Below are 23,708 nucleotides of genomic sequence, written 5' to 3' on the forward strand. Positions count from 1 at the left end.
CATTATCAAAAAATCTAGGAACAATAAATGCTGGAAAGGGTGTGGTGAAAAGGGAACCCTCTTGCACTGTTGGTGGGAATGTAAATTGATACAACCACTATGGAAAACGGTATGGAGTTTCCTTAAAAAACTAAAAATAGAACAACCATATGACCCAGCAATCCCACTACTGGGAATATATCTTGAGAAAACCATAATTCAAAAAGAGACATGCAAGACAATGTTCATTGCAGCACTATTTACAATAGACAGACATCGAACAAACTTAAATGTCCACTGACAGATGAATGGATAAAGATGTGGCACATATCTACAATGGAATATTACTCAGCCATAAAAAGAAATGGAATTGAGTTATTTGTAGTGAGGTGGATGGACCTAGAGTCTGTCATACAGAGTGAAGTAAGTCAGAAAGAAAAACAAATACCATATGCTAACACATATATATGGAATCTAAAAAAAAAAAAAAAGGTACTGATGAACCTAGTTGCAGGGCAGGAATAAAGAGGTAGACATAGAAAATGGACTTGAGGACATGGGGTGGGAGGGCAAAGCTGGGGTGAAGTCAGAGTAGCATTGACATATATACACTACCGGATGTAAAATAGTTGGCTGGTGGGAAGCAACAGCATAGCACAGGGAGATCGGCTCGGTGCTTTGCGATGACCTAGAGAGGACGGGAGGGAGGCTCAAGAGGGAGGGGATATGGGGACATATGTATGCATATGGCTGATTCACTTTGTAGTGAAACAGAAACTAACACAGTACTGTGAGGCAATTATACTCCAATAAAGATCTATTTTAAAAAAAAGATGTAAAAAAAAAAAAGATGTTGATAGATCAATAGATGATAGGCAGACGTGTGTGTGTCCGTGTGTGTGTGTATCTCCTTATTCTTCAGTTCCGGTTGGTGGAGTTAACAAAAATTTCACTTCTGAATTCCTTTTTTGCTCATATCTATAATATAACCGGAAACTCTGGGCATAGAAGAAAGAATATAAACTTTGAAATCAGCACTACACGGTCTCACCAGCTCTACGATCTTATACACATTGTTATTATTTCCTCATCTCTAAAATAGGAACAATACATATGCGATAGGGATGTTCTGTGGACTAAAGAGGTCACTATGAAAAGTGCCCATGATAGGACTTCCCTGGTGGTGCAGTGGTTAAGAATCTGCCTGCTAATGAAGGGGACACTGGTTTGAGCCCTGGTTCGGGAAGATCCCACATGCCGTGGAGCAATTAAGCCCGTGCGCCACAACTACTGAGCCTGGGCTCTAGAGCCCACGAGCCAGAACTACTGAAGCCCGTGCACCTAGAGCCCATGCGCCTAGAGCCCGTGCTCCGCCATCGCAATGAGAAGCCCGCGCACCGCAAAGAAGAATAGCCCCCGCTCGCAGCAACTAGAGAAAGCCTACGGGCAGCAACGAAGACCCAACGCAGGCAAAAATAAATTAATTAATTAAGAAAAAAAAAGTCTTCACAGTGGAGTTAACACTATGTAGGAGATTGTGTAGGATTTGCTGATGGGGGAAAGAGCATATTTCAGGCAGAGAGAACAGCACGTGCCAAGGTCCAGTGGCAATAAACAGTATGGGAGAATCCGGGAAGGCCTCTCTTCAGCTCCGAGTTGAGCACAGGGTTCAAGGAAGGGTGCAACTATATAACCTTATAGAGATATATATAGAGATATATACCTTATAGAGATGACAAGGGCTAGAGAGAGGCCTTGCAAAGGAGCTTAATCCTTAAAGGTAATAAGCAACATGACCAGATTTCTTTTCTAAATGATCTCTCTGGCAGCAACAGTGTGGGGGATGGAGTCCATGGAAATGGGACTGTGGCTAGAAGACTAGAAAGAGGGGAATTCCCCAGCGGTCCAGTGGTTAGGACTCGGTGTGGGTTGATCCCTGCTGGAGGAACTAAGATCCCACATGCCATGTGCTGCGGCAAAAAAAAAAAAAAAAAAAAAAAGACTAGGAAGAAGAGAGTTGTGACAGTCCAGCCGGGGTGGTGGGGGCACTGAAAGGAGAGAAGAAGAAGGCTCAGGAGGGCTCAATGGCTGAGCAGAGAAGCGGAGAGCAAGGGTGAGACCAGCAGGCAGGTCACCAGGGAAGGTAATGATACCTTAGCAATACTGGTTCTGCTACTTATCCGCTGTAGAACAGAATGGTTCTGAGCCTCAGTTTTCTCATCTGTGAAACGGTGATGGGTATCTACTTCGCAGGATTATTATGAGGACTTACTTTTTTTTTTTCGGCTGTGCAGCACAGCTTGCGGGATCTTAGTTCCGCGACCAGGGATCGAACCCGGGCCCAAGGCGGTGAAAGCGTGGAGTCCTAACCACTGGACCGTCAGGGAATTCCCTATGAGGACTTAATTTTAAAGGCATTCTAAATGTCTGGCACATTAATGAGTTCTGTACGAATGCTTGTTACATAAACGGATAACTCACAGAGGGAAATGTTTGGGGGAAAAGACAGGATCTTTTCTGGGTATGCATTGAGTGCCAGGGGCCTATGGGACATTGCTATGAGGTCCCTGAAAAACAGATTTGGAACTCTGAAGCAAGGTCTAGACAAGAGATAGATTTTATGAGTGGGAGTTGCCTCCAGAGGAATGGATGAAATTGCTTAGAAATACTGTGCAAATAAGGAGAAGAGGGCAAGGACGGTAACATGACAGACAACATCTCATGGAAGGCTGAGGCAGGGACTCCAGAGAAGCCGACAAAGAGGGGCTGTCTACAGAGGATGAGCGCTAGGAACTGGGGTATCAAAGAACCAGGGATGCTTCAGAGGTAAAGGGAGATAATGGTCTCTGGGTCAGAAAAGTGAAGGCTCATGTTTCAAGAGCTGAAGCTGGAGGTAAGAAGGCAAGAAAGACCTAAACGTCAGAGGATGGAGGCAATTCCCTTGTGGTCCAGAGATTAGGACTCCGCGCTTTCACTGCCGAGGGCTCGGGTTCAATCCCTCGTAGGGGAACTAAGATCCCACAAGCCCCACAGCGCAGACAAAAAAATGAAAAACAAAAGATGGGAGGGTGGGCACAAAAATATCTAGAACGGAGATTCAGGAGGATGTCATTGGTAATATGCTCACCAGGTGGCGCCAAAGACCCTCCGTGGCGATTAACACGGGCCTTAGCACTCCTGCCCCTTAGGCGAGCCTCGCGGCGGCTACATTTAAACCTGACAGTCAGCAAGGTGGCATTCCTTTAGTCAAGGAACCATCAAATTTCCACTACTGGAAAGCTCTGAGGGATACACACACACACACACACACACACACACACACACACACACACACACACACACACACACCTCTGCTCTTCCTTTGGTATGTGAAGATAAAATAAGAACTTTCAGAGAATAGTCCCATCTATTTTATTTCCTACATAGTTTTCAAATCTACCCACGTCTTTTCATTATGGAACTTTTCATAGTTCCATTCCAAACCACTATGCTCACTTGCTGGGACCCACCACCGCCGATGCTTTCTAAAGTGTCACTCTGCATTCATTCTCAATGCCCCGCTAACCCAGTATGACTCTTCCCACTGCAATTTCTTCCAAGTAGGTATGTCTCCTAGCTTCCCACCAGACCACAGTACTGGAATTCTTAGTGTAGCAGTTCCTGGAGCCAGATTGCTGGGTTCAAATCCCAGTTCCAGCACTCACTGGCTGTGTTGCGATTTTGGGCAAATTCCTTCACTCTCTGCCTCAGGTCTTCATCTGTTACATGGAGATAATTACCTCAGAGACTTTCCTGGTGGCACAGTGGTTAAGAATCCGCTTGCCAATGCAGGGGACACGGGTTTGATCCCTGGTCCAGGAAGATCCCACATGCGGTGAAGCAACTAAGCCCGCCCACCTAGAGCTGGTGCTCCGTACAAGAGAAGCCACCGCAATGAGAAGCCGGCCCACCGCAATGAAGAGTAGCCCCCGCTCACTGCAACTAGAGAAAGCCTGTGTGCAGCAACGAAGACCCAATGCAGCCAAAAATAAAAATAAATAATTAAAAGAAAAAAAGACTTACCTCAAAGGACCATAATGAGGACCAAATGAGTTTACAGTTTGTTTTTAGTACACTGCTTGGTATACAGTAAGTGCTCAATAGATGAGAGCTATTATTAAAAGTCTTCAGGATGAAAATTCAAATTCTTACTGTGGCCTAAGTGATCTCCTTGATCTAGCTTTTCCCAACTTTCTGGCTTTATCTGGAAGCACGCATCCTTTTCTGCTGCTTCAGCACCACCTGCTCTCAGACAGTTACCATCACTGTTTTTTTTTCTTTTTTTTTCATTTTCAGTCAAATTTTATTAAAAAAAAAAAAAAGCAGCAGATCAACATTACAATTCAAGAACCTAATCTAAATATGCACTTGACAATGAAGCACATCTGAGTATGGAGTGAAAAAAGTTTTTTCCAAAAAACCGTCAAACGTATCATCTCCAAATACCCAAATAATAACTCACTTCTGCAGGCCGTCTATTGAGTGGAATCATAGACAAAGAACAGAAGATTTATCGCTGTGAAAACCAATCTGTAGTACAGTAGTATGAATCTTGGGTATTAAACATAATCAGTTGAATCAAGGAAGTTGAAAATCTAATAAGAAATTTGTGTGTGAGAGAAAGTCTATAAGCCAGCTGACCCAAGAGCAACTGAGATATCAAACTTGTTCAGTGAAACCAGACATTATTTTAAATCTCCATTTTTTGAAGGCAATTAAAAATTACAATTCCAACAGCCCACAAACCAAATTTAAAAAACAACTGTAGAAAGCAATTAAAACTACGTTCAAGGAGCCACTTTTTCAGCTCAATTTCAGCACCCCAAGGAAAAAAAAAGCATCTATGACTATCACAGATGAAACAGAATGAAATGTCATTGGAATCAGTTATTTTTCCCCACTGAGGTATAAAATCTATATAGAAATTTGATACTATACTATAACAAATTGTACTTCTCATAGTTCTGTTTTAATTTCCTTTAAACCCTGTTTAATATAGTTTTTTAAATTGTTGTAAAAATGTTTTCATGATTCTGAATCTGGTTCCAGTTCTTTTTCATTTATTTTTATATCAATATTTAATATACTGGCTACCAGTTCTAATCAGAAAAAAAAATCTTGGACATCTCTTCATTATAACAGCACATTCAGCAGAAATGACTGATGTGCAAGCAAACCATAAAAGGTGCTGCTCTCTGGAAAGCACATTTCGTAGATTGTTTCAGTCTGAATATTCTTTACAATGATTCTTGATGAAAGACTCTTAATCTTGTAAACATCAGTGTGCACAATCTCGCTACTATGTAGTTTCACGTCCTTGGACAGGAAGGCCGGTTCACAGCTAGTGAAAGAGAGAGCAGTTTAAGTTTTAATGGCTGATAAACCTTACATCCTGCAGGAGGAAAGCACTTTTCCTTTTTTGCTACTTAAGAATGTGGCAGAAATGTATGCTGAGGTAGCCCAGTCAATCCTTATTTTTTTCTTTTTTTGTAAATTTGGTCTCAGAATATTTCTGGAAGGGTTACATTTCAAAGAAGCCACTGCTGCTGGGACCGGCTTCCATTGCAGTCTCTAATGCTGGGCACCTGGCTGTCCTCTTCTGTGGCTTTCTCCAGGCACTGATTACTGTTCACATGCTGCAGGGTTAGTTTCACCGGATCATACTCCCAAAGTTGGTTGCCTTTTAGGTGGTGGCATGTGAGCATTGTGACTGGGCCATTAAGTTTGGAGACATCCAAGCAAAGGTCATCTGTTCTAATTTCTTTGTTGGCAGTGTAAGAGAAAACCTGATTACCTCCCATACCGTGACAGCTAAAAATTCCAACTTTTTCATTCTCTTTTCTAGCCATGTTATCTAGACACTGATTTGTTTCCACATTTCGTATCTCTCCCAAAGAGAAATAGTGACGTGGAATCTGAGAATCGGGATAAATATTCTCTAGGTACCAAGAGAAAGGTCTGCATTGGAGTTTGTGTCTTAGACCAAGTCTTGATGATATATCTCCATAATCTACCTTTGTAACACCTTGAGAAATTATATAGAAGAAATTCTTGAATTCATCCAACCACCCTTCTGCAAGTCGTCTGTTATTTTTATTGATAATCTGCCCTGTGCCTCCTGGAAACGTGTAGGGTGTAGCTTTCCGAAACACATGTCCAACATGTGAGCAAGTAACAATCTCCAAAGTTCCTCCACACTGCCAAATCCTAAAGGAAATTTCTAGGTTTTCTCCTCCCCAAATATCCATTCCAGCATCATATGTTCCAATTTCCTGAAAGTAATCTCTGTCTATTGAAAAAAGGCCTCCTGCCATTGTAGGTGTTCTCACAGGAAGAGTTCGATCACCTTTCCTTCTGTCCATTTCTCTTTGGGGAACAGGATACCAGCGAAAGTTGAGCTTCCAGTTGAATCCACCATAGGTCCTGACATGTACTCAAAAGTATCATCACTGATCACATCAATGATAGGACAGACCACTGTCTTCCTGTCATGTTTGATCCTGGCTAAGAGAGGCTCCAGCCACCCCACTGTACATTCACAGTGAGCATCTAAAAAGGTGATCACTTGGCCTTTAGACACTGCAGCTCCTTTTAACCTAGCTCTGATCAATCCAGAACGTTGCTCCATTTGAATTACGTGAACTGGTACTTTTAATTTTTTCACATAACTCTCTAGAGGTCTTTTCAAAAAGTCTCTTTCGGGCTTCCCTGGTGGCGCAGTGGTTGAGAGTCCGCCTGCCGATGCAGAGGACACGGGTTCGTGCCCCAGTCTGGGAAGATCCCACATGCCGCGGAGCAGCTGGGCCCGTGAGCCATGGCTGCTAAGCCTGCGCGTCCGGAGCCTGTGCTCCACAACGGGAGAGGCCACAACAGTGAGAGGCCCGCGTACCGCAAAAAAAAAAAAAAAAAAAAAGTCTCTTTCACTGGCATCATCTATTAGAACAATTTCTTCTAGCATGTGTCTTGGTGAGCGATTAATGACACTATGGACAGTTCGCAGAAGTGTGCTCCAAGCCTCATTATGGAAAACAATCACCACACTTGTGGTAGGAAGATTATCTGCATACACCTTTGTTTTACACCTTTCTAACCTAACATCTGGTAAAGATCTGTTGAGTGCAATCGTCTCACTTGGCATTAAATTGAACTGATTGATTTTAAACATCTCTTTCATCTTTTCTTGACCCTCTTTAGGAATGACGACTGGTTTCCCCATTTCTCCAGGACCTTCATGAGCCTTTTGTACTGGCTCTAGAACATCCCCAGCAGGAAGTCCTCTCTCTTTTTTTTCATCACATTTGTTGCATTCACTGAAGTAAAGCAGCAGGAACATATCCAAGAGTACCCAAATCAAGGAGGTGGCTAGGACCACCTTGCAATATGCAAATTTTCTCATGGCACTTTAAGTCAAATGCAAAATTAAAAATATATATATAAATATACAAAGATCATGAAAATTATTCCAATCCAGTTTCATCAGAAATCACGTTCATAATCCCAAAGTGGTTTTTCAAATGAATTCATATCCCAAATCCTCATGTCCCACATCTCCTCGGTCCGCGCACGACGGCCGGGGCGGCGGCGGGCGCTCCTCGGGGCCGGCCCGGGCGGTCGCGGTGCGGTTCCGCGGGCCGCAGCGCGGGCGCTACTCTCGGGCCGCCGTTCGCCGCGCCTTTCTTTTTTTTGAGTCATGCTGCATGGCTTGCAGGATCTCAGTTCCCTGACCAGTTATTGAACCAGGCCACGGCAGTGGAAGGCCGGAATCCTAACCACTAGACCACCAGGGAACTATCATCACTTTCTTCTGCTGGCAGTGCTCACTCCCGCCCTCCCTGACACAAACACTACTCATCCTTCCCAGATATATCTGAACAGTTCTCAGAAATCTCTCAGATCAGAACCCTCTTAAATTCTTTACAGATCTTTGCATATTGCACTGCTAAAACTTATAATTTTATTAAAAACTGTGATCTGCTGTCTAATGTCACCCCTTTTCCTGCTCCCAGAATGTAAACTATGGGGACAGCAAGACCTGCTAGTGGGATTCTGCAGAGCTTGAACTAGGGTGACGATCCAGGAAAGGGGAAAGAAGCAAAGACGGAGATCATGGAATCATCATATATCAGTTCCATCTACCATTCTCAGTCCCCTTCCTGGCTCTCTGGGAGTCCTTTTCTCATTGATCAGCGAGTCCTCCCCTGTGTTATTCTTGGCAAGCCTCAGAGAGTAACTCCAACCAGCTTTGTTTGATTCTTGTCCTGGGAGCCCCTCAGGGAAGCAGGGCTTTTCAGTCAGGATAGTGCTGAGAGAATCCAAGAGCAAGGCTGGCAGGGCTTGGACTGGGGTGCACACATTTGGGTACAATTAGAAAGAATCATCTGGAAGACTGTCATGCCTTCATCTTAGAGCAAATCAGCCCAGTATCTGCACCACGAGCTAACTGCACTGATAAAGCAAGATTCAAAGACAAGGCAAGGGCCTTGCCTTTATCTTCACTGCCACACCTCCTGACTGAGCAGTTTGACAACGTCTAGATCAATGATGTTTATTGAAAAATAAGACAATCAAAGGAACTCTGAATTAATGATTACTATGGAAACATTAAAGGGGAGCAAACGGCAAGAGGTAGCAAAAAAAAAAAAAAAAAAAAAAAAAAAAGAGACAGTGGAACCCATGCTTACAAGAGCTGGAAAGAGCATGGGAGGTAATACTGCCCATGGTAGGATTCCATAATTGTTCCTTCTGGTTGAGCTGGGGACTGTGCTTGTTACTTTGGAAGACAATAATTCAAACCAAAATGGGGATCAGACTCCTGAAACTATTACAATGCCTCAAGGAGAGGATGGGATACAGCTAAGGTTTTGACCAGTAACTTCGACTAAGGGAAAAGGTAAATCAAAGGGCTAAATGGCAACCTCAAGGGTCAGGAACCAGGGAAAGGACTCTTCACCAACAGACTTACCATCAGGAAATCCATGAACGTTTGTAAGCTGTCTAGTGAGGTGGTAAAGAGGGAGGTGTAAACCAGGTCCAGAGCCACTCTTGCCCAGTCTCAGCCTGCTCTGCAGTCAAGGGAATAAGCCAGGCCACCTACTTTTATAGCACTTAGACTGTTCTGGATTCAGTCTATAGGGAATATTAAATTGCCTCCACAGGTACAATGTCAGAAACTCATCTTCTGAGAGTTGAAGTCTTTTATTTTCCCAAACCACAATTTTAAAATACTTAAATGACATGAACAGAAGGGGATGCAGCCACAGACGGTCTTCCAAGATTGTATGCCTGGTCTCCTCCCCAAACTAATCTCACACCTTAAATGCCCATTTAAATGAGATATAGTGTTAGATTGACACACATCTATTTGAAATCAACATTTATCCCTTTGGACTTAAATAAATCCTATCCCACAGCCACAACTCTTAAGTACTACTGAACTTTCCAAATCCTTTCTATCACTTTTCTCTAGATGAACAGAGCTCAAAGGGAGTTGAAGAGTTCACTCACTGAGATCTACAATTAAGTGGGCTGAAAAGCCCAATCAGGGGGCTCCTCCCCTTTAAAAAACTAAGAGCCTTGCAAAACGGTAACAAGTGATTCCCAGCCCTGCTTGGGTATTACCATCTCTGAGCTTTTGCGTTGCCTGGGCCTCAACTTAAGAATTCAGGGAATTCCCTGGTAGTCCAGTGGTTAGGACTCTGCACTTCCACTGCAGGTCTGGGTTCAAGCCCTGGTTGGGAAACTAAGATCACACAAGTCACGGGGTATGGCCAAAAAAAAAGGATTCAGACAGAAACCCGTTACAAGCTTTTAGCAGCTCTGGAGTCCAAGTATGCAACAAGGGTTGAAAGTCACTGCTAGAGCCCAATTTATTGCTACCTCCAAAATCATCACTACCATCTCCACCATATTCCACTTTCCACCTGTTTCCAGCAACGTTACAGCAGAATAAACCATTAGGTTTACATTCCCAGCCTTCCATTTAAAAATTCAGGTTTTCTACTACAGCACATTATTTTAAACTGTCCCCTTTTGTAGGGGTAAAGCCCCCCAAATTCCAGAAACCAGACATCTCATACTTCTCAACTATAGAGTCCTTCTGTCTATACAGCACGAGAAGAGGTTGGACTTCTGGAAATTATTTTTTTTTGTGGTACGCGGGCCTCTCACTGTTGTCGCCTCTCCCGCTGCGGATCACAGGCTCTGGACGCACAGGCTCACAGGCCATGGCTCACGGGTCCAGCCGCTCCGCGGCATGTGGGATCTTCCCGGACCGGGGCACGAACCTGTGTCCCCTGCATCGGCAGACGGACCCTCAACCACTGCACCACCAGGGAAGCCCTGGAAATGAGTTCTTGTGATTTCATTTTGGTAAGGATCACTGGAATTCTCTGAACTGGCATTGTATTAACCAACTTTGCAAAGCTATGTACATGTGCAACTTGAGGCCAAAGCAGCAAATTATAAAAGTAGACACAACTGCCTTTTTAAGGCAGATGCCCAATGCAAGAAGTACCTACTGTTGGCTACCTCCCATCCCTTTCACATCTTGCTAAGTGTCCAAGAAACAACCCACATATCCAGCACCAGAGGAAAACTTGAGCCTATTCCAAATCTTGAGTTTGAAACTTGGTTAAGATATGAATGAGCCAGAGAATTTTGTTTTCTTCATCTAAAACCAGAGCAAATTGCAAACTTTAAGGTTATTTTGGGGGATTCACTTTACAAATGGAAGATGCACTTCTATCACTACAGCAACAGCCTACTGGTTTATTTAAAACAGGATGGTCCTTTTTCCTCACCTCAGAGTACTTTCTTCAAAATCTCAATTGTATCACATTCATTTTGAAGCACTAGAAAAAAATATGTCATTAAAGTAATAAACTCAAAACTTGAATAATATTTTCTTTATTTACAAGTTAGAATCAACAGACAAAGAAAAGACAATCCAGGGGACCAAATGGGGAGATGACTGAAACCCCCAGGGGCCCCAAATGGAGCAGAAGGAAAAGGGAAAACAGAGTAGAAAAAAAAAGTCAACGTAAAAAAAGAACGTCTTCCTCCCTCCCCATGGAGGCTGAGGGGACCACGGCCCCACCCTGCCTCGGCCTTACCTAGCTTAAAATAAATTAGAACAAACAACCTCAAAACAGGGCCCTTACAAGTGAACAGGGCAGCTACGGCCTCAGGTAACCCTGTATCAGGGCCTTTGCCCATTCCCACCCTTTACCCCTGCCCCACCACAGTCATTTTGAATAGGGGCTCTATGCCTAAGAGGTCACTCTCCATGGGGCTGGGAACGCAGTTGTATTTTGTCCATTTATGTCCCTCCTTCAGTAATTGTCCCTGCATTCCTCCCCCCTGCAGAGCCAGCTCTCCTACAGTGGGGGGAGGGGGTGAGATGAGGAAGTGTCACAGCAAAGGGAGAGTAGGGGTGGGGCAGGGTGGTCTAGGGGTCCGGTCCTGCGGAGCCTCCTGCCCCATCTGGCCTGGCCCCTTAGCCTGAGTCTGAATCACTGGTGTCTGAAGAAGAGGAAGATGAAGAAGAGGAGCTGGAATCCGAGCTGGAGCTGGAAGCACTGAGGCGGGACACTGCTACCTGCTGTGCCGATGACGTCTCTGCTTTTTCACTCGCTGCAGAACAAAGTTGAAGTTTAAAGATTATTTCAGTCTGATTTCCATTTTTCAAGAGTCAAGAGGGCAGGGTGTAGTGAATTCACAGTGGCTTACTGAACACTCACCTTTCTTGGGGGGCTTTTTGGTAGAATTGAGCTGCCCACTAACATCTTGTAACCGCTTTTCTAGTTCCCGCTTCTTCTCCAAAGCCAGTTCCTCCTTTGTCTTTCCCACAGGTTTCTTAATAGCTAGAAAAACAAATATACCAGGATTAAGATAGCCAGAAGCACCCTAGTTTCTCTGTCCCCTATTGTTGCCAAATTCCTTTCTTGAACATTGGGAAGCAACTAATCCAACCCTTATCATCCCAGGAGCTGATGATCTCAAGTCCATCAAGCATATGCCTAACTATCCTTCTCTCACTGTCCTCAGAACTTCGTGAGGATTTGCTGAGTTAACTCTGCCCCTCTAGATGCAACAAATCCTCCTCAGAACTTCGCAAGGATTTGCTGAGTTAACTGGCGGGCCTCATTTCATACTCACTATAGGGCTTCCGAGGTTTCTTTCGTAGGCAGGAAAGGACATAGCGTTCAAGCTCTCTAAGTGTGGATGGCTTGAGCGTTTCAAAATCAATCTCAATTTCTTCTGGGTTTGAGTCACGTAAAGAGGGCTCCCTGGCTTGAATTATGTGTACAACTCGACCCAGTTTCTCCCCGGGCAACTTGTTGATGTCCAGGCTCAACTGCCGCTTCTCGTCGTAACTCATGGGCCTGCTTTCTTCCTCTTCCTCTGAATCATAGCCTGCAGGCAGGGCAGGTGGGGCTGTCTTTGTGGCCTTTTTGGGGAGTCTACGGGCAAAAGAAAATTGTCAATTGTGGGATATTCTCACTATTCAACCCAGTGACCTGAATTTCATGCCTGAAAAACTGTTTTCCATTAAGGCAAAAGAGTGGGCTACTAGACACTGTATCAGGGGAGCAGAGCTTCTATACATGTCAAATACTTTTATTAATCTCGGACTTTGAGAACTAAATATAAGCACGCTGGCACAGGTCCACTTTTTTTTTGCTCCCTAAAGCACTAACCCACCCCCGACCACAGAAGAAAACACGAAAAACCACAGATTCACTGGTTTAGAGAAGGGGTAGGCAGACTACACTGTCAGAGTCAAGCAGCTTTGAGAGACTACAGTCTTCAAAAGTCTACTTCATCACCTGGCCACTTGCAGAAAAAATTCGCTGGACCCTGATTTAGAGAAACCTTTGCAAGGAGTGGGAGAAATCATCCTCCCCGGAGAGATTAGAGGCATAACTGAGCTGTCTCTGCTTCCATGTTAGATAGTACTCACTTGGTGCTACTTCCTCCAGAAGGTCCAAAGCCAGGAGGGCCTAGGGTAGCAGCGCTGCCAGCCCCACTGCCACTCGCTTTCTTGGACTTCTTGGGCTGAGATGGGCGAGGTGCCCGAGGCCCTTTGTCATCTTCCTCAACCCCAGCTCGGCCTCGATGCTTCTCTGCCTTCCGTTTCTTCTTTTTCTCTTTTTTTTCTCTCTTTCGCTTGGGCTTGGATATCGGGCCTTGGGACAGGGCAGCCAGTTGTTCATGTACTGCTCGAAGCTAAAGAGGAAAAAGAATCATGTGAAATAGAAAAAATAAATAGGTAAAGCAATAAAGACTGAAACAAAAAAAATTTAGGGCCAAGACAGCGCACAAACCTCACCCAGTAAACTGAACAGTGACAAATTAAAATAATACCTGTTCCTGTAGTTCAGCCAAGCGATGAGCCCTTTCTTCCTCAGAGTCAGAGCTTTCACTCTCTTCTTCCTCCTCTTCATCCTCCTCATCTTCCTCCTCCTCCTCCTCAGAAGAGCTCTCACTGCTACTTTCCTCGCTGGAGGACTCTGAAGATGATTTGGCCAAGCCAGGGGCCAAGGCAGTAGAGACTGGTAAAGGCCCTGGTTCCAGTGGTTCATCTGGCATCTTGGCATAACGGAACTCAAATACATCCTAGAAAGAGACAGCAGACTCAAAACCATGCTAGTGGATATGCCCTGATCATACCCAGCCATATGGCAGCTCCAATTTACAACTGTAGAGACTGGGAGAGCCCCATGTTGAGGTTGTGCACCACAGACAGCAAAATTTCTCTCCCCAGACCCATTTATTCTTCCAACTCCGACCTTGACACTCACCTGTAACTTTCGTGCCATGGCCACGACATCATGGTCTGGGGGATTGTACTTATAGCAGTTGGAGAACATAAGCCGCACGTCAGCAGCAAACTCCTGTGCATCCCGGTAATCACGATTCTCCATCTTCCGCTGCAGAAGGAGGCAGCATCAGAAGCTGCACAGGCAGGAAGACTCACCTTTCCCTGCCAGCTCCAGACACCGCAAGGCTAGCCCTCTGGAGAGTACGGGGGCGGGGCAGGGGTAGCCTTAAGGATCTATGCCCTGGGGCTCAAGTTTGAAGTCAAAGGAATTTGGGTGGGTTGAAGAAATACCTATGTCTAGGAAAAAAAATCATTTCTAAGTGAAAAGAGAGGGTGGGTGGCCTCTGACTAAGCAGCCATCCCTTAACTTTCCTATCCTAACCCAACATTCCCAATAGGTAGGACCTAATTGTAGATGAATAGCGATGCTCTGAACACAAAACCCACCACACTGTCTCAAACTCCAGAAAATATGGACTCCTAACAAGTACCTGACCTTCTGCCCCATTACTATTTTGTAAAAATAAAATGCCGAGACTGCTGTGTGCCCGGAAAAAGTGACTGTTTTATTGATCCCTAGGCTCCAATCACTGCCTGAGTATCCCATCTGCCCCATGCAGTGGGTACCTTGACAGTGCTGAGGTCCATGGGGTGCTTAATGATGTCATGGTAGTCATGCAGGCCAAGTGCAGAAGCGTCCACTGGTTTATAGAAAGGCCAGGCATAGGCAGCATGCTTCTTAGAGAGTAATTCCTTCAAAATGCCATTGCAGTGTTTTAACTGTTCCGACAGCTTTCCTTTCTTGGAGCTTTGGTGCTGTTGCTGAGAGTCAGGCAAGTCTTTGCGTGGAGGCTTGATAGGGCGGCCACTCTCTCTACGCATAGGGGGAAGCCGTGCTGCCTTAGGCTCAAGACCCCCGGGAGGGCTAGCTGGGGAGCCGGGAGCCAGGATAGCTGTAGGTGTAGGGGTGGTAGTATCTGCTTTCCGCTTTACCCCTTTTTTCTGCAGAGAAAAACAAGACAGGAGCCTTTTACCCTGGGTCCACTCCATTCAAGACCTTTCCATCCTCGTTGTCCCAAAGATATCCACAGATGTATACCTTGGCAAGGGGCTGGGCTGGGGGAGCTGCAGAGACAGCAAGGAGCGGGGGTCCAGCGGAGTGCAAGGACTTGAGAAGGGGCGAAGAGATGACCGATGGGTGGGGAATGTTGAGGACAGTGGTAGGTATCTCAGGTGGTGGAGTATACAGGGCTGTGTGAGACACAGAAGAGACAGCAGGCACCTGATGGGCACTGGTGATACTGCCCTGGAGTGCTGGGGTGGGGGGAGAGAAAAAAAGTTTAGTCTGATTATCTTTCCCATCTTTCGGTCTTCATTGGCAAAACTCCTTCTCTTCCTACCTGCCAATTTGGCCCCTTTCTTGTGGCTGTTCTTAGGGATAGTCACCACAAGCTCTTGTTCCTCTTGTGGCATTGATGCCACCTTCTGTAGAAAGATCTTTTCCAGCGTTTGTGCCATCAGGACAATATCATCAGTAGGCTACAGGAAACACAAAGAAAAAGTTCAAATGCCAGCAAAAGACAAGCAAAACCATTTTTCTCTGAGGAATTCCTAGCCCCAGGCATCACCACCACCCCCCTTATACAACTTCACCATCAAGTACTGAAAATCACCTGTATTGGGCCATTAAATTCCCTTTTCTCTTCCAACTCTGCCCCTCAAGATGCAACAAAGAAATAAAGTTCAGAAGTAGAAGAATGAGAGCTGACTAAAAAAAAAAATAGTTCCTGCTCTACTCAGATCTCTGGAGATTTCTCTGAAAAACAGGGCCACTATCCACAAGAATAAAAAGTGTTCTATTTAAACATCTCTTAACTCTGGATCTCTGAAACCACATCACTGCTTTTAGTGGTACCTTTTGGAACTCAGACTTTCTAGGATCCTGACTACTGAGAACACCTACAGTAAAACACTTAAACCTTTCATTGATAAAGTAGTGATAAAAAATGCACTGTCTCTCCCCAACTACTAACAACACAGAAACACTCACCTTGTTGTAGATATAACAGTTGGTGAACATGGTATTAAAATCCTGCATACACTCTGAGGCAGCCCAGTAATAGTTGTTTTCAAGTCTCCTCTTAATAGTACCCATATCCATAGGCTGCTTTATAATTTTGTGATAATCCTAAAAAAAGAAATGGTAGGTCAGAGCTACAAAAAGATAAACACGCCTGTTCTCCTAAGCAAACTACCGACCCCAACACACACGCACATACACACCCCCTATGCGTCAAGAATACAAAGTCTCCTAAACTGCGGCCCCAATTAAATCTATGGGATAGGAAAAAAATGGAACAGGATTCTTATCACCCATAGGGAGGCCCCTACTGCCTTTCTCTAACCACCCACCTCCCACCCACTCTGGAAAAGCTTCCCATCCTGTGACATTACCTCTGGGGCTGGCTATCCATGGGCTGCATGAGGGAGAGGAAGAAGCTAAGAATTTTGGCCACCGTGGTCCTCTCCCAACCTGGGGTGGGAATCTGTAAAATGGAGCCAGGGCACAAAAGTTAAGGAAGGACACATGGAGGGCACAATGAGAGATGCTAAGATAGCAAGCGGTTGGATCAAACACAAAGGACCAAGAATCCAGAAATCTGGTGGCTATCTGCCCTACAGGGTAGAAATGGGAACTCCTAGGGGCCGCAGCAGCTACACTAGACAGCCCACTTCCACGCACACACATTCTTGTTCATTTCCATAGCTCCCCACTCCAATCTCTCTACTCACCGGCAGACCCAGTTTGACAGCATCCACAGGCTGCCGGAAGGGCCATGCAAACTGATGTTTCCACAGAGCCTTCATCACCACCTTGTGCAGGTATTGCAACTGGTTGGTAACCCGTCCTGGCTTTTTGGGATTGGACACCTCCGGGGGTGGTGGGTTGGCAGGGGTTAGTTGCAAAGCCGGCACTGAAGCCATTGTGGGGCTCTCGAATCCCTCATATAACAGGGAGGGCTTTCGAATCCTTTTCCCAGGCGCTGCTGCCTCTGGGCCCAGCCCCAGTAACCCTGCATTCCCCTCCCCAGGGAGCCTGTGAAGACAAGGAACAAAACCATATGTGATAATCTTGTGGAACTCGAGAGAGTACAATTTACACTAATTTACACTACGTACCCTCAATAAATCCAGGCTTGGAATCTAGTGAAAGGTGGTCAAGATTATGAAAATGAAACCAGTATCCAAACAATCCATGGAGCTTTTGTTCTTCTACTTCCTACCACCTCTTCTGTTCTTAGTCCTACATTCTGAATTCTCAAGTCTGATGGACTCTTTCATCTGTTTTTAAAATTTAAAGTGAAAAAGCCCAAGGTAATTTCTCACAAGGCACAGCCATTTGAGAATCACAGCCTTATTGGGATGGGACTTAAGCAAAATGGGTGGAGCCGAGAAACTCAAGCCCCAAGCTTCCTCCTCACTAGGGACTTGGTGGTTGCCATGGTGGTTGAGCCTGAGAGAAGCGGGTGAAAAGGAAACAAAATAGAAAAATTTCATAAAATGCTAATTAAACAGACACTTAAGAATCCACCTGTGCAGAAGGAATCAGCATCCTCCACAAGCTCTGGATAGTTAACTCCAAACAGATCAGACATCTAACGGAAAACCCTATCAACTCAAAAAAAGAAAAAAATCAGACAAGGGAGCATTTGTCACACTTCACAGCCTGGAATACCCCAAGCTACCAGCCTCCAGAAATTATTCACAAATTCGTCTCCTCCCTCTGAAGAACTCAAAAAATAGAGCTGTCCGAACAATCAAGGTCAGCAAGTTCCCTCAGAAAAGTGATACAGACCTCCCCTGCAACCCCTAACATAAACTGCGATGCCGTTAACAGTTCCCACTGCAGCATCAACTCTGAAGATCAAACGCCAATAATGCACCAAGTTTACATTCTCTCTGGTGCTCCTCGAGACCAGGTGCTTCCCAAGGCCCAAGACTAAAGACGTTATACCGAAATCTCATTGTTTACATCCGCAGAGCTGGACTAGAGGATCCTTAGCTCCACCCTCCTACCCTGAATGAAACTCCCAATTGTATCACAAAAACAAAAAAAAAACACAGCAAAAAACCCAATCCTCTGCAACAAGACACACAACTCTCAACACAAAACCGCACCAGTCAACGAAAGACTAGCAGGAACTTAATGACCTACCCCAACCATTAGGAAAGAGTGATCCTTCTACCTTCTACCCTACTCAGGAAATCTCCGTTTCCAGTCCTCGAGCTCTATCACCATGGCAACCTTGTAAAGCACAAGATACGGCCACGAACCCACTCCCCCAAAAGGCCTGACAAACCGTCGCTAGACACCAAACCCACGACCCGCAGGACCTGCTCCCCAACCAGCGTCCTTCCCCATTACATTCTGGCGCCACCTCCCTCTGCCCGCCTCGGGTAAGATCTAACCACAGAGGAAGAAACAACATATAAACTGACAACCTGTGCTCCCTCCATATTCAGGATCTGGGCCACTGCCTCAGTCCCAAACCGCCGCTCAACCCCCTGCGCGAGCCCGGCGAGCCAACAGTTGCGCCACGGAACAACAACGCGCCCCACTCGGTCCCGCACTCCCTCCGAATCCGACGCCCCACACCCGCGCGCTGCAACTCGCAAACGTCCCCTTCCCACACGCCGTTCGCGGGGACGTACTTGTTGTGGGGAGTCACGTTTTGCAGCATCTTGACCACGGGGAACCGGCGCTGCCCTCAGCCGCGGAAAGTCCGGGTGGCCTCGGTTCCCCTTACCTTCCAGTCCAGCATAACCCGGGAAGTGAAGGGGGGGGGGGGGTCGGGGGCCGCTGCCCTCGGCCCTCCAGGCAACAACCCCCCCCGCCGGGCCGGCACGAAAGCAGTCTCCTCCGCTGTTTCTCGGAGAACTCCCGGCAGCTTGGCGCGCTCCGCAGGAGGCGGACAGCGAGAAAATGGCGGCGGCCCCAGCTGAGGCGGGCGAGCGAAGGGGGACGGACTCTTCAAACCCCAGGACAGTCCCCGATCCCAGACACCGTCGTCAATATTGCCCGCTGTTGGTCTGCAAGGATCCCCTCTTCCTGCCAGGACCGTCCGGCGCGGACGAGGTCCCGTTTCGATCTCGGATGGAGGCGGATGAACACGAAAGTGGTTTAGGGAGCCGCCGCCTCCATCTTTGAAATCCTCTTGAGGGCGGAGTAGAGGGGGTGGACAGACTCCGAGGACTGGGCGGGGCTCGAAAAAGGGGAGCTTCGGGGGCTTCTATGGGGTCTGTACTGTCCGCCGGGACCGGTCATAGGCCGAGACGAAGGCCATTTCCAAGCGGATGGACGTGGATTGTAATGGCGGCCCCGGACGACTCGAAGGCTCTGTATAGGTAGGCAGAATCCTCCAGCTCGTTCTAGAGGCTGCTCCACTCCAGCGCGAAATGGCGCCGCCGAGCCCCGCGCCAGCCCTTTATATATAGGCAGGGGGGCGGAGCTTCGCCGCTCATGCGCGCCACCGCGCTCGCGACTTCCCCCACCCCCTCCGCGCGCGCGCGCTCGCTCACGCGCGTGAAGAAGCGCAGTCGAAGGGGGAGGAACACCTCTCCGCGGGAGCGTTTTCTATTGGTCGGCGGATGCGATGACGTCATAAGCCTCATTTCCAACGCGTTAGTCACCAGGCAGAAGAATGCCGCATAGACCCACAGGGAAGCGGCAACCCGCCACATCTCCGAGCCAATTGGCTGCGCTGTGGTTCGGCAACTCCAGGGAAAGAGCGAGGTTGGCAGGGGTGCAGCACCCTCTCCCCGCCTCCCCTTCCAACAAAGTCTTCCCAGGCGTCCAAGCCCAGTGCGACTGGTGACTGCCAAGCTCGGGCAGGTCGTGCCGTTTGTAGCTCCTCCATTGGCCAGACTGGCAGGACTGGAGGCGGCCGCGTGGGCGTAGTCAGCCTGGGCCCGCCGGGGTGTGGTCACAGGACGCCCGCGGCTTGTTGTTCTCGGCAGTGAGGAGGCCGCCGCAGTGAAGAATCTGAAATGAGGAAGGAGACGCCATCTTAGAAGCCGCGGCCTGGCACTGGCAAACAGCTAAGGGCTCCCAAACGCAGCAAGGAACCGAACGTTCCCGTTCTCCGCAATCAAAAATACAGAATTGATAATTAAAATCCTCCCTTTTCTTCCCCAAGCCAAACAATCGAAGACAAAGGCAAAACTCTCCCCAGAATCTACCATCTGTGAACTCTTAAAGGCTTTTCACCAACAAGGCAACCAAACAGAATACGTTCCAAACACTTGCACCCCAAGCACCTCTCCAATCCCTCCCACTCATACCTTCAGGTACCAATACAAATATCTGCCTGCTCGACAAAACCTCGGCAACCCTTAACTGGGAGCAAAATCTCCAAACGCACCCATATACCCTTTAAAATGAAACCCACCTCCTCCCCAAACTTCATTCCGGTGTCTGGCTCAGAGCGGAAAAAACAAGTCCCGCGAGGGGCGAATCAGGGTGAACGCCCTCCCCCTCCTGGCGAGCTCAGACCTTTCCCCACGCTCCCCGCCCTCCCCTCACCCCGAAGGCAGGCCCACACCCTCTAAGGGTCCTGGCGTCGCGGGGGCGGAAGGGCCCCCCCATCCCCCCCACCAGTGTTCGGAGTCCTCCCCACGGAGCGGCTGGTCCATCGGTCAGCGCCAGGGAGGAGGGCGAGCGGAGGAGGCGGCGGCTGCGGCTCAGACTAGCCCTCCCCCTCCTCTCCCCTCCCCCCTCCCCCCGGGCCGTCCGCCTCCGAGGAGGGGCAGGAGCCATTTTGGGAACTCAATTTCGCCCCCTCCCCCCAACCCACTCAACTTACATCTTTCCCACAATCTAGTACAGTAATCTGATTAGGGTTACAGACTAAGTGTGAATAGAGCCAAAGCACAAGGTCAAGATCTCTAAAGCCACCTCTGGGGCTCCCCCGCCCCCTTACCGAAGAGTGAAAGAATTTCCCCCACCTGGGCTTTAGTGGGGGGCCTTCCCCTCCTCCACGTCCCCTCTTCTGGCTACCAAGGAAGAAAACAGACTATGTATATCTGAATAACGAAATTAAGGTAAGTTAAGGAATATAAGGGCCCCCTCCTCCCGCAAACCCAGGGCTTCGTGAGGGCCTAGGTCCTTGAACTCCAACTAGGTCACCCTCCCTCCGTAGCGGCCCTGGAACCCTAACCTCGCTTACTGTGTCTAAAATGGCCATCAATTCTCGACCACCCGAGTCCGGCAAACCCTGCGGAGGAGGGGTAGTGGGCACCGGGAAAGCAGTCTCTCTCCTCCCCCCCACCCACCTCCGATCAGACCTCGGCCCCAAAAGTACACGCGGGCCCGCCCGGGTGGCTGCAGCAAAGAGAGCAATGACACAGCAACTTTGCAAAGGCCTTCTCCCCTCCCCCATTCCCCTCCCCCTAACGGCCCAACCTCCCCAATCTGCCTTTCTCCACCCGGGGCCTTGCAAGTCTGCACACAGGCCCATCAAGGATCCGGCCAGGGAAGAAAATTTAGGAGGTCGAGAGTATACAGGGCCTTATTAGAAAGGAAAAGGGCAGCCAGACAGTACTCTGGCTTATTTCCCTGCATTCCGGAAAATCACTGCTCTCCGCTCCCTCCCAGTTCTCCCTTCCCCTACATGAGTCACAGGGGAGGCTACTGCTACTCAGTAATTTGGAAAAGTAACTCTTCCCTCCTTTCCGTTCCCTCCCCCGCAATACACAAGGAAAGAACTGTTCAGGAATGGGGGAGGGGATGAAGGAGGCAAAAGACGCCACCCAGGAGAAACCCGAAACCTTGGGAGCTGTGAAATCGTTCCAGGTCCTGAGACTCACTCTCTCCTTTCTCAGGCCACGATTTCCAACCCCTCCCAAGACGCCGGTTGGGCCGGTTTCTGCTCCCAAGAGGACCTCAAGCTTCCAGCCTGCAAGCCCTCCCCAGCCTGGGGTAGACACATGCTCAGCTAAGACCCCCGCCGCGGCAAAGAAGGTTTTGTTCGGAAGGCTCCGCAGGTCATGTCCACGTGAATGCACACAAATTCGATAAGCGAGTCGAAGTGTAACCTCCACCGTGCCATGTGGCGACTGCCAGCTTCCTACCACTGATACAAAGGAAGCACAGAAATGCTCCTTAGTCTCTGCGGAGAAAGGGAGTGGGCGCCTGGGAACAATCTCAGTTTACAACCCGGGTTGCCAACTCTCAGCATTCCCATCTACGAGTAAGAACTACAGTCACCACTCCCACTCCTCAGCCCACTAGGTCACCCCACCCTCCAAACGCCAAAAGGATCCCTTCTCACCTGGCTCCAAGCTCCTGTACCCCCAGGGGACGAATGGAATGGGGGGGAACACCGCCCCCACGCCCCTTTGCCCTCCAATTGGTATTGAGACAGAGGTTGGCCATTCCCCTCCCCCACCCGAGGGGCCCTCTCCTGCTCGCCCCCCTACACACTCCCATTGGCTGTAAACTGTTTGAAGGACAAATCCTCCCACCCTCAGGATTCTTCTCTGCACCCCAAGAATCTCCCTCCCGGACTCCCCACCATTGGTTAGGCACTTAAATGACTGACAACGCCCCCGCCCGCCAAAGGCCCCGTCTCACCTGGATCCTGGAACCTTCCAGGGGGGCTCCAATGTTCCCCTTGTCTTGGTGCGGGGGGAGGATGTAATCCGGGGTGTCACCCCCCCGGAAACTGAGGTTGCTTTGGGGGAGGGGGCGTAGCCCCCAGCCCCTCCCTTCCCGACTGAGCTGGGGGGTGGGGAGAGCATCGGGGCCGCGCGGCCACGTCAGCAACATCCAGATTGGCTGACCCGGGTCACGTGCCAGCCGCTCCCTCCCCCCCCGCCACGGGGGCGTTTTCCGTAGGTTCCTAGGGGTCGTTCAAGGGGCCAAGGGGGCCGCATGGCCCAGGCATTTCTCCACAGACCCAGAGCACTCTAATGCCGCTGCTTCTGCATATCCCCGGCTTCCCATCCCGCTATCGTCGACCCTCTCCCCCCCACTCGCCTCTCCGTACGGGTTCAGCATGGCTGCCGCAGCCCGGGAACGTGCACAGCGCAGGCGCATGGGTGCGACCGGATTGGGGGAGGGGAAAGGAGAGCGGGAGGCCGCGGGGAGAGCAGTGCGCAGGCGTGAGGGCGGGTTCCGTAACTCCCGCGGCGGGGCTCGGAGCGCGCGCAGTGGGTGGGGCGGAAGCGGGCGCGGCGCACCGGCCTCCCGCCTCAGCAGGCCTTACCCCACTGCGGGCGGCCTCGCGGGGCAGCCGGGGGAGCCCTGCCTCGGTTCCTTTTCCGCAGGTGGAGGGTGCGGCTTGGGACGCCCGAGCCGGAGTGCAGTGGGAACGCGCGCCGCCGTGCTGTTGTCAGTGGAGGAGAATGGGGCCTGGACCTGGAGTTGTGAGGGTTTGCAGGGTGGGGTCTCTTCCCGGCTGTAGTGTGGTTCCACGACGGGAGTGTTGTCACCGCCCTCGTTGTGCTTGCGGCGGGGAGAGGAGGTGCGGGCGGTTGGTGTGGGCGTTTTGTTCGGTCTCTTTGTCTTAGGCCGCTTTCTAACCTCTCATTTCCCCTGAGTCTACCTGGAGTTCCTTACTTTATTGAGACCTGCCGGAGCCTGGACTCCTTTGCCTGCTGCAAAACTTGCCGGCCTTTTGATCACTTTTACTTCTTTACTGGGCTCGTCTCGATCATTTGAGTTAAAACACTTAGGCTTTTTCTAAGGCTTTACCCTCTGCTCATGTTGAATAAAACCCATAAAACTCTAATCTAGGGATGGTTGCCACCTAAAGGCGACCTTTTACTTGTTCGTGGGCAGTAATCCCTCCCTTGACCCTCAGTGTGG

General features: G+C 48.7%; 1 protein-coding gene and 1 pseudogene across 5 annotated transcripts; both read right to left on the bottom strand.

Moving 5' to 3' along the window:
- Nucleotides 1-5,117: 5,117 nt before the first annotated feature.
- Nucleotides 5,118-6,712, bottom strand: LOC132431579 (polypeptide N-acetylgalactosaminyltransferase 1 pseudogene; annotated as a pseudogene).
- A 4,195-nt stretch (nucleotides 6,713-10,907) lies between these two features.
- Nucleotides 10,908-22,828, bottom strand: BRD2 (bromodomain containing 2). Of its 5 annotated transcripts, none has more exons than XM_060022043.1 (13): nucleotides 22,473-22,828; nucleotides 18,554-19,883; nucleotides 16,634-16,937; nucleotides 15,891-16,028; nucleotides 15,241-15,379; nucleotides 14,940-15,154; nucleotides 14,468-14,842; nucleotides 13,821-13,949; nucleotides 13,384-13,635; nucleotides 12,980-13,245; nucleotides 12,175-12,479; nucleotides 11,757-11,879; nucleotides 10,908-11,649 (listed from the first exon to the last, which is right to left on the bottom strand). In XM_060022043.1, the coding sequence occupies exons 2-13, from the start codon at nucleotides 18,580-18,582 to the stop codon at nucleotides 11,513-11,515; spliced, it is 2,412 nt and encodes an 803-aa protein (XP_059878026.1). In that variant the 5' UTR covers nucleotides 18,583-19,883; nucleotides 22,473-22,828; the 3' UTR covers nucleotides 10,908-11,512. The 5 variants fall into 5 exon arrangements, with proteins under 5 accessions (XP_059878026.1, XP_059878027.1, XP_059878028.1 ...); XM_060022044.1 differs by lacking the exon at nucleotides 22,473-22,828 and adding an exon at nucleotides 20,846-20,861; XM_060022045.1 differs by lacking the exon at nucleotides 22,473-22,828 and adding an exon at nucleotides 20,290-20,310.
- Between the last annotated feature and the right edge of the window lie 880 nt (nucleotides 22,829-23,708).

The sequence above is a fragment of the Delphinus delphis genome, chromosome 10, assembly GCF_949987515.2.
Source record: "Delphinus delphis chromosome 10, mDelDel1.2, whole genome shotgun sequence".
NCBI classification, from domain to species: domain Eukaryota; kingdom Metazoa; phylum Chordata; class Mammalia; order Artiodactyla; family Delphinidae; genus Delphinus; species Delphinus delphis.

Bases quoted from the DNA above. Each gene is read 5' to 3' on its own strand.
- BRD2 (XM_060022043.1), bottom strand. From the start codon at position 18,582: ATGCTGCAAAACGTGACTCCCCACAACAA. The intron at 15,155-15,240 runs GTAGGAAGAGAA...CCCCCACCCCAG, and splicing joins GAAAGGGGCCAAATTGGCAG to CACTCCAGGGCAGTATCACC. The intron at 14,843-14,939 runs GTATACATCTGT...TTTTCTCTGCAG, and splicing joins CAGCCCAGCCCCTTGCCAAG to AAAAAAGGGGTAAAGCGGAA.